General features: G+C 36.8%; 1 protein-coding gene across 1 annotated transcript; it reads left to right on the top strand.

The window, feature by feature from the left end:
* Positions 1–2,980: 2,980 nt before the first annotated feature.
* Positions 2,981–9,020, top strand: LOC107723047 (gastrula zinc finger protein XlCGF9.1-like; the record flags this gene model as incomplete). The annotated part of the gene is made up of 2 exons (XM_016531548.1): positions 2,981–3,134; positions 8,545–9,020. Coding segments are annotated over exons 1-2 (561 nt in total), but the record flags the coding sequence as incomplete, so codon positions are not given.
* Positions 9,021–9,545: the final 525 nt, after the last annotated feature.

Raw genomic sequence — 9,545 nt, 5'->3', positions numbered from 1 at the left:
GAGTTGAAAGCGTAACGAGCCGCGGAAGAGACAGACATCTTCCCTGGTGGCCAGGACGCGTCCTGGGAAAATGGCACGTATGGTCACCCTATCATTTACTGTCTATTTTGTTCTTGTAGACTATACCTTGCTGTGCTTCATCATAACGAAAACGCAAACAGAGAACAAGCCACAACATCAGCAGGAAAGATGGTGTACAAAATGGTGTTCCCGAAATCCAAAAAAGGGGAATGCATAGCACGGGCATTAAAAACAGATCCGACATGTAGTAAGTAATAAAACAGATTTATTCAAACAAATAAATAAATAAACAAAATAATATATTATATACTGTATATAACAAGTAATTAGTAATGTCCCTTTTTTTTCCTTACAGATTATGTTGACGAGCTACTGAAGCTCATCTTTGACTAAGTTATTATGGACCCATCTCCATTTGTGGATGAAATGAAGGCAATCCTCATTCCCACGCCCCTTTGTGCAGAGTATGACAGACCGTCAGAGGAGGAAGCGATTGCCCATCATGTTTCCAGATTCAATCAAGAGGGGGTCGGAAGCTAACGTAATGACCAGCCGGATCTGGAAACTCCAGGCGTATCCGGGTGACAACGCAGGACGGAATGACAACACGGACACTCCGACCTAAGTAGCCCCAGCACCAGCTGACAAAGCAAGATGGCGGAGCTGCCTAAAAATGAAAGGCAAACCTGTTAGTCTATGTGACCAAATAAAACATGTACAGAGTTTGAGTTTGTAAATAAAGATTATTTGAGTTACATATTCATATTTCATCATTTACGTGTTCTAGTTATGCCAATTTGATTATTGGTATGTTTTATCAGACTATACATACTCCTCTGATGTTCTGCCTCTTATACGGCCGTAGTCGCTTCTATAGATGTTGTAGATGTTCCTCAGAGTATATGGATTTAGACAATTTGGTTCAAAGCCTGGATGGTGTACCATGCATGTAGGTGGGACTGGAATCTGGTTCATTCTTCTTCCCAAGGTGAAAAAATGTGTGTCAAAACTATCCAGAACAAGTTGCTATATACATGTGTGTATATACATAATATATGTATATATTTGTGTAAAAAAATATTACAACTCGCATTAGGATTGTGCTTTTATTCCATAGCGTTCCATTACATTCTCATACATTACATGTACTAAGCGTCAAAACCACAAGTATTGCAGAAACAATTCTCTACCTGTCGTGCTTCTTTGCAGCAAAGGTTTTCAGCCTCGCTTGGCATTTTGATACAGTTCCCACACGTGCACCTAAATAAATTAGTAAATTAACTCACGCGCATACGTCAAACTGCCATAAACAATACTGACACTTACCATTGAGAAACGTCCTGTTCCAGTCGTGTTTGCGCTTGACTTTCTGGTTCAACAACTCTGGACGCTTCCTCGTCGGACTCGGGCTCGAACTGATAAGGCAAAATTTAAGCCATGTTGTCTATTCATAAACTGAAATCTTCAATACTCGATAAACCGTAATCCAGTATTGTTGATGGGCGTTCCGTTTCTCACATGTGCTGCACGCAGTAGACCAATCACAACAGACTGGGTCATCGGACCAATCACCGCAGATTAGCGTCACGCAAAGGAGGAGTTTGGAAAAATTTATCGTTGAACGAATCGTTTGGGAGTCGTTGAGCAAATAAGGGTAAAAATAAAGCATATTATAAGACAGTGAAAATGTTTTTTGACCTTGCATGCATGTCAACCTGTTGTTGTGGACTCCCAAAACAAAAACATGAACTTTCCTGACCCATAATAGGGGCACTTTAAGAACATTAAGAATGTATAAACTTGTTTTCGTTACAGCTGTGTAATCGCATTGGACGAATCTGCCGGTGGTGATTTCAAATATCAACATTGGCTACCAGAAATCACTTACTCTGCCTTTAATTTACGAGTAGCTTAAGCTACAGTTTCAGAGTAGCTTTCCCAACACTGCGGAAAGGTAAGTAACATAGCTCACGTGCACGCTCACATCCCCAGTTAACACGATCAACAATGGCATTCAATTTACAAAATATCTTCATGGAACATGATCTTTAATTAATATCCTAATGATTTTTTGGCATAAAAGAAAACGTGATCATTTTGACCATACATTGAATTGTTGGCTATTGTTACAAATATGTCCCGTGCTACTTATGACTGGTTTTGTGGTCCAGGGTCACATATTTGTTTTCTAATGTAAAATTATATTATTTTAGCGTGTAGACAATACTTTTATTTTGGTGTGGCGTTATGACGTCATAAGGCTGCGCCGCCCTCCTGCGTCTGTGATTCGGCTGACAAAAGGTGTGTGCTTTTAATATTTTTAAAGTGTTTAAATCAATCAAACTTATTTGGAGAATTGTATATAAAACTGTGCTTATCCTTACCTAGTGACATTACTGAAGGTTATTTTGTGTGAGTAAAGCGCATGAGTAACATAAACGGTGCGTCTCATTTCGCTCCCTGTATCGTGAATCATTTTATCGTAACACGAGTTCAGTCACTGACGACTAGTGAATGAGAGCTTTATGTAACTCCGAGTCAACTGAATCAACTTCATCGTAAAATGATTCATTGATTCGAAACGCTCGAATCAGCGCTCGCTGACGACACTGCTGCTCAAAATACAAACACAAACGTGTCGCAGATTTTACAAACAAACTGCAAATGTTTATCAAAGTATTAAAAATAACCTATAAATCAGTAAATGCCAAATATAAATCTGAATACGAATATGAACCTTATATTTGATTTGTGTTTTTTTATTTTTTATTAATTTGCACTCAAATTAATAAAAGGACATTATAATTATAAGGACACTTATTATTTAGTTTTTTTTTTTTCTTTCTTTTTTTGTCCTTTGTGCTACTGAACTAAGGAGCTGATTGAGAAGCACCCAGAGATTTAGCTTGCATTTATTGCATTTATTTTTCTTTCTGTTAATTATTCTCTTCTTAAACAGGACAAAGTGTCCAAACACACAGAAAAACTCCTGAAGCGACTGAGACACACATGACACACGATAATAAAGATGGTGTTTATTAAAGAGGAGAGTGAAGACGTGAAGATTGAAGAAACATTCAGAGTCAAACATGAAGATACTGAGGAACAAACAGGTTGGTTTATTAAAATGTCCAGATCTACAGAAATGAATGATATTTATTAAGAATACCATGTGAGTGTAGTAATTCATATTAAACCCCAAAAATGTTATTTCTATCACTTATTATGCAACAGTATTTAAAAAAATTATATAAAGTAAGCCATGAAATGTGAATGAAAATGAAAAATGAACATAACTGCTTCAAAATGTGTATTTTGGGTATGAATGTGTGTAATTTACGTTGTACGTTCCTATCTTCCTCTTCCTCCGTCTTCTTCCTCCAGTCTTCCTTGAACTTAATTTGTTTATTTAAATGCAGCTAAAATCAATTGATTGCAACCACGTACCTTACAAAATTGAGAAAATGCAATAATTTTTTTCAGTGGAGGTACAGGAACAGAGAGAGCAAAAACTGCATGCATGAATGGATTTGATTTATATGCGTATCTAAAACAGGGGTCTCCAACCTTATTTCATTCGGGAGCTCCTCTTTGCAAATGAAAGCGGCTGAGAGCTACCAATGTTATACAATACTTAAGTCTCTTAAATAATGTATCAATCCAAATTGTTATACACGGCATTGTTAAAATGTGCTGGAAATATTAAAAAAATACTGATACACACTGAAATGATTTTTCCAAGATTTATGACAAATAAAATAATAATAAAACCAATAGAATTGGCAGCACTAAGCACTTTTTGTTTGCATAAACAGTGAAATAAAAACATAAAAAAATTATGGCCGGATTTTAAACTAACAAAAATTATTCATCACATGTTATCTACTGACATGTACTACATGTTCAAATAAAGTTTTGACCATTTAAAAAAAAAAAAATAATTATAACATATCCTTTAAATCTCTTTTTATATAAAAAGGATGAGTCAGAATGATAAATTAAATTTTATCTGCTCCATAAACAGTTCTACATAAGCTAATGTGCATTCTAAAAATCTCAACACTTCTGATAACAAGGTAGCTTATTTTCCATCGACCGGTTGAGATTTACAACATAAATTTGGTCCGATTTTCGCATTGGTCTGAACAAAAATATGGCGGAGAGACTGAATGAATTTGTAAATCCACAGTTTGACAGCAGGTGGCGCTTATGAACAGCAGAACAGAGCTGTTTCCACGTAACCTCTGTAAACAAAGCTGCGCTTCTAAACACAGCTTTATTACGCATTACGTGGAGGGAAGATGGAAAGCAAATGCCATCTAAACTCTTCTGAAGACAGTCGATTTCCTATTATGCATTCACAAATAATTAAATCATACATTCTTTCATATAATTTCCCTCAGCAGTCAGCCTTCAGTCATGTTTTCACACAAAGCGAAACTACGTGTTGGCAAATTCTTTAAATATAAAAAACGTACTTACAGTCTTTGAGTCAGAACAGCCGGCATTGTAGTCTACTCTACCAGGATCAGGAAACAGTCCTCCATAACATGTGCTGCACACATCTGGATATTTGGGTTGAAGTGTTCTGGAACAGTGTTGTAAATACAACTTAATCACTGATTTCTAGTTGTGTCCTCTTTTGGAAGACCAAACAAAGTAGTTTCGCTTTCACAACGAAACAGCGTCACACACCGCGCAGCCTTGAGTGAGCTGCGGCCGGCTTGAGTGAGCGGAGGCGGCGGATTCGACGAAGGAGCGGCCGGCGGGCTTGCGGCACCCACATGTGACGACCCCGGGCTGGACTCCGCTTCGTCCACGGTGAAAGCCGATCCGGCGATCCACAGCGCAAAGTTGATGTATTTCCTCAGCGACCAGCACTGACTCTTAACTTTTATAAAGAATATCTCTTTGGATTTGAGACTTTAGTCTTTGCAACTTTACAGATCTTCTTTATGCACCAAGAGCTTGTAACACTCCAAAGAGAAAGGAAAAATTGAAATCGCATCATATGACCCCTTTAAAGATAATTTTGATATTGTTTTTCATCTTAAGTAATTTTGCTTGTAAAGTAAATTCATCTTGAATCAAGAATTTTTAGATACAGTATTATTACCAGTTGGCTTTTCATACAGCTTCTTATTTTCTTCTGCTCGCATCACATGCTGCATAGGCTTTTATCTTTAACTTCTGAAGTAGGGCTGGGCAGATTCTCAAAAGCCGCGAAACGATCTTTTCCGGTATTTATTTCAGCAAACATTTAACACAAGATCTGATTGTGAATCTTATCATTAGTCTTCTCCACTAGATGTCACCCTCTTATTTACCTTACGCGATGTTACAACAACAATACTACAGCGAGAATCAAAGTTATGCTTTCTTTCTTTGCGTGAACATTTGGGCGGTGTTATGCAAATCTTCCCACATAGTGACGTAGGTATGTGGGGGTGTGTTAGAACGAGCCGTTTTAGGTAGGTGTGGCTGACTCTTAACTTTTATAAAGAATATCTCTTTGGATTTGAGACTTTAGTCTTTGCAACTTTACAGATCTTCTTTATGCACCAAGAGCTTGTAACACTCCAAAGAGAAAGGAAAAATTGAAATCGCATCATATGACCCCTTTAAAGATAATTTTGATATTGTTTTTCATCTTAAGTAATTTTGCTTGTAAAGTAAATTCATCTTGAATCAAGAATTTTTAGATACAGTATTATTACCAGTTGGCTTTTCATACAGCTTCTTATTTTCTTCTGCTCGCATCACATGCTGCATAGGCTTTTATCTTTAACTTCTGAAGTAGGGCTGGGCAGATTCTCAAAAGCCGCGAAACGATCTTTTCCGGTATTTATTTCAGCAAACATTTAACACAAGATCTGATTGTGAATCTTATCATTAGTCTTCTCCACTAGATGTCACCCTCTTATTTACCTTACGCGATGTTACAACAGAAAGCCTGTCAATCATTCAGTGCTTATCATGGCGGAGATACTGTTGCGTGACTGATATGCGTGATTTGCAATGCTCAGGCGAAATGCTATAGTAATACTACAAATCTGCGGAAGCATTTGACATCAAGCATAAGGCACCATGATTTCCGCAATGAATGAATGGCGGATGGCGTGACGCACTGTTTTGTTTACTACACACATACGAAAGCGCGGACGACGCTCACGCTGTTTTCAGCTTCTGCCGTCTCACTATATGACGATATGAACACACGGAATATCATCTCCAGCTGCTCTGAGAGTCACTTCATTAGCATTTTACCCTTTTTTTTGAGAACAATACCATTATATCACATACACAGCAGCTGCAAGTTCTTTACGGCAACCCGTCAAAATAAAAGTTTAGTCTAACGTGAAGAAACTCGTGTCAGAAATATATGACTATTTAGCAGTCTTAAGACTCAATTCTACTACAATGCTAACAATACTGCTACTACTACTAACAAATATTAATATTTATTTTTAAAGGATTCATCAAATGTTTTCTTTTTAATTTTAACAGTAAACCTCTGTTGTGCAGCACTTTGTTTGCCAAAAAATAAAAGGGTTTAATTTTCATTTGATTAGGATAAATAGAGTGGTGGAACGATAACGTCACTTTGTATGTGGATCGGCTGTTAACATCACACTGGTTCCCTCGAGAAAAAGCCAATAGGATTTTTCCATAGGCTTTTGGATTATCGCAAAAAATAAGCTCTGTGTTCAACCATAGTTCATGAAACTTGCACGTTTTGTCCATCAAGATAATCTTCACAAAATGATATAACTTTTATGAATTTTGAAGCCTAAATAAAAGCGCCAGAACTTAAAAGCTAAACTTACGCTATTAACAAACTACAGCACCACGGTCGCTCGCCTTCAGCGTCACCACCACCATGCTTCCCACAACTTTATCAAACTTATTTTTAACATGTTCAGTGAAAAGGATTTATTCTGTATATGAATTTTTATCCACGCTACATGAACCTTTTCATATAAACTGGAATAAATACAAAACTAGAGCCAAACTAAAACTGAAACTAGACATTAGTAATAGTGTAGTGAATAAATGAAATGATCATAACTACATTTCGAAATAAGGTACATTAAAAGTCAATAAACCCTTGATTAATATGAATATTTGAATTAAAAACGTGTCTCCACGTACTATTCAATAAAATTCTAGTGCATTTAATCTATTAAATAACAGCAGAGTGTTTGAATATGGTAAGATTAAACTTATTTTAGTGAATAAAGTACCACATTTCAGCTATCGTTTTGTTAGGGTGGGTACACAAAATGTTCTTTTATCCTTGCTTCTAAAAAATCCTCAATCTATATACTTTCTAACAGCCTCATGTGGCTGTAAACATTTAATTTTAACGTGGCTTTAAGCACTATGCATCATTAAAGTTTCACTTTCACCGTGACTAAGCTGGTAAATGTGGTGTTTACATGGACTAATCATATGAGTTTACATTATGGTCCGAACCCAGAGTCTCTGCATCAGTAGGAAAGTGATAAAACGAGCATCTTCCATCCAAAGACTTGTTACATTTCGGGGCAAAGCAAAATAACATTGTCGAACAACAATATAAAATGTGGGAAACAATTAATTGGTTTTTCTACTATTAATTGTACTATAAATTATACTACAATTAGAAAATACTGTAAATTGATAAACTGTTCGACGTGATGACGTTTAATGTCTCTGACAGCGCCTGTAGTCCCATTTAGCAACTTGTTACCAACCGTCTTTTTTAAGAAACGTAACAGTTTAAAAAAAATCACGAGTGGGTTGTAATTGGTGCTTTATGTCGCAGAATAAAACGCACTGCTCGCATCCTTTGCATACGGTTGCCGTGATTAAACCAAGTAAGACATGTTCCTGGATCAACATTACTGTCCAAAAATATAGACTTAACCCAATCCCTACCCCTAAACCTAACCCTACCCATAATTTATCCCTAAATAACAAGGGTGTAGAAGCACCTAACTCTGATCGTAAGCCTAAAACAGATATTTCCTGAAAAGTTATCCCTCAATTCTGATTGGTTGATTGGAATGTTGTTCCAGGAACATGTTGTACTTGGTGAAATCACATTCACCAAAACTAGTGATTCAGTGCTTTAGTCAGTCTCGATGACTGCAGCACCACACAGTACCATCTCAATCAAGAACTTATGTTTTATATCTTTTTATATTCACAATAAAATGGTTATGTTTAGGTTTGGGGGTCGGTTAAGGGGTCTAAAAATGTAAATCATTAATCGATAAAATGGTAAAAATGCATTGATACATATCTATATGATATGGTGTAATATGTGAAAATCGCATGTTTCAGCATTAATCAAAACATTCAAAAATTTATGTTTTATAAACAATGAGACCAGGCTGGGAATGCAGCATTAAAGCGAAACCTGTTGCAGTTTAATTCACTGATTTAATTCACTTTTTGTAATCGATTGACAGCACTACTGTCAATTGGATGTCTGTTGCTTTGTGCCATTAAACTTGTTTTTGTCTCTTTTCCTCTCAGGCCTGATGGCGCTGAAAGAGGAGAGTCAAGAACTGAATGAAACCAAAGAGAAAGATCAAAATGAGAAACAGCATGATTTCAAACCTGGAGAAAAATTGATTGGTTGCTCACAGAATGAAAAGAATTCAAAACCAAAAAAATCTCAAAAAACGCAAAGTACAACCCTCAATTCCCAGATGAGAATTCCCACTGGAGAGAGACCTTTCACTTGCCAACAGTGTGGAGAAATTTTCAATAGAAAAGAAAGCCTTAAAGTCCACAAGAAAATTCACATTGAAAAGAAACAGTTCATATGCTCTCAGTGTGGAAAGATTTTTACACGGGAAGGTCACCTTAATATCCACATGAGAACTCATACTGGAGAGAGACCGTACACCTGCAAACTGTGTGGGAAGGGTTTCATACAAAGTGGAGGTCTTAAGAGTCACATGAGAGTTCATACTGGAGAGAAACCTTTCACCTGTCAACAGTGTGGAGAAATTTTTAATCAAAACGAAAGCCTTAAAGTCCACATGAAAATTCACATTGAAAAGAAACAGTTCATATGCTCTCAGTGTGGAAAGTATTTTACACAGAAAAAAAACCTTAAAGTCCACATGAGAATTCACACTGGAGAGAGACCATTCATATGTGCTCAGTGTGGAAAGAGTTTGAGATATAAAGAAAGCCTTAATTATCACATGAGGATTCATTCAAGAGAAAATGGTTTTAAATGTCATCAGTGCGAAAGAAGTTTCACAGACACAAATCACCTTGAGGATCATGTTAAAATTCACATCGGAGAAAAGCCTTTCATGTGCCATCTACACTACACTGCTCAAAACTCGCGTTTGAATCATCAGTGGCAAATCCTTTAAATATAAAAAAAGGTACTTACAGGCTGTGAGTCAGAAGCGCCAGACTGTCCTTGCAAAGTTGGAACTACCCCACTTTATAGAAACAGACACCGACCTGAATGTCAGTGGAGACCATGTGAACTAGATGCGCCCCAGAGACAGATC

This window comes from Sinocyclocheilus rhinocerous, unplaced genomic scaffold (assembly GCF_001515625.1).
Source record: "Sinocyclocheilus rhinocerous isolate Xijiao unplaced genomic scaffold, SAMN03320098_v1.1 scaffold3867, whole genome shotgun sequence".
NCBI classification, from domain to species: domain Eukaryota; kingdom Metazoa; phylum Chordata; class Actinopteri; order Cypriniformes; family Cyprinidae; genus Sinocyclocheilus; species Sinocyclocheilus rhinocerous.
Note: the sequence above shows the minus strand (reverse complement) of the source record. Positions and strands in the feature narration are given on the sequence as shown.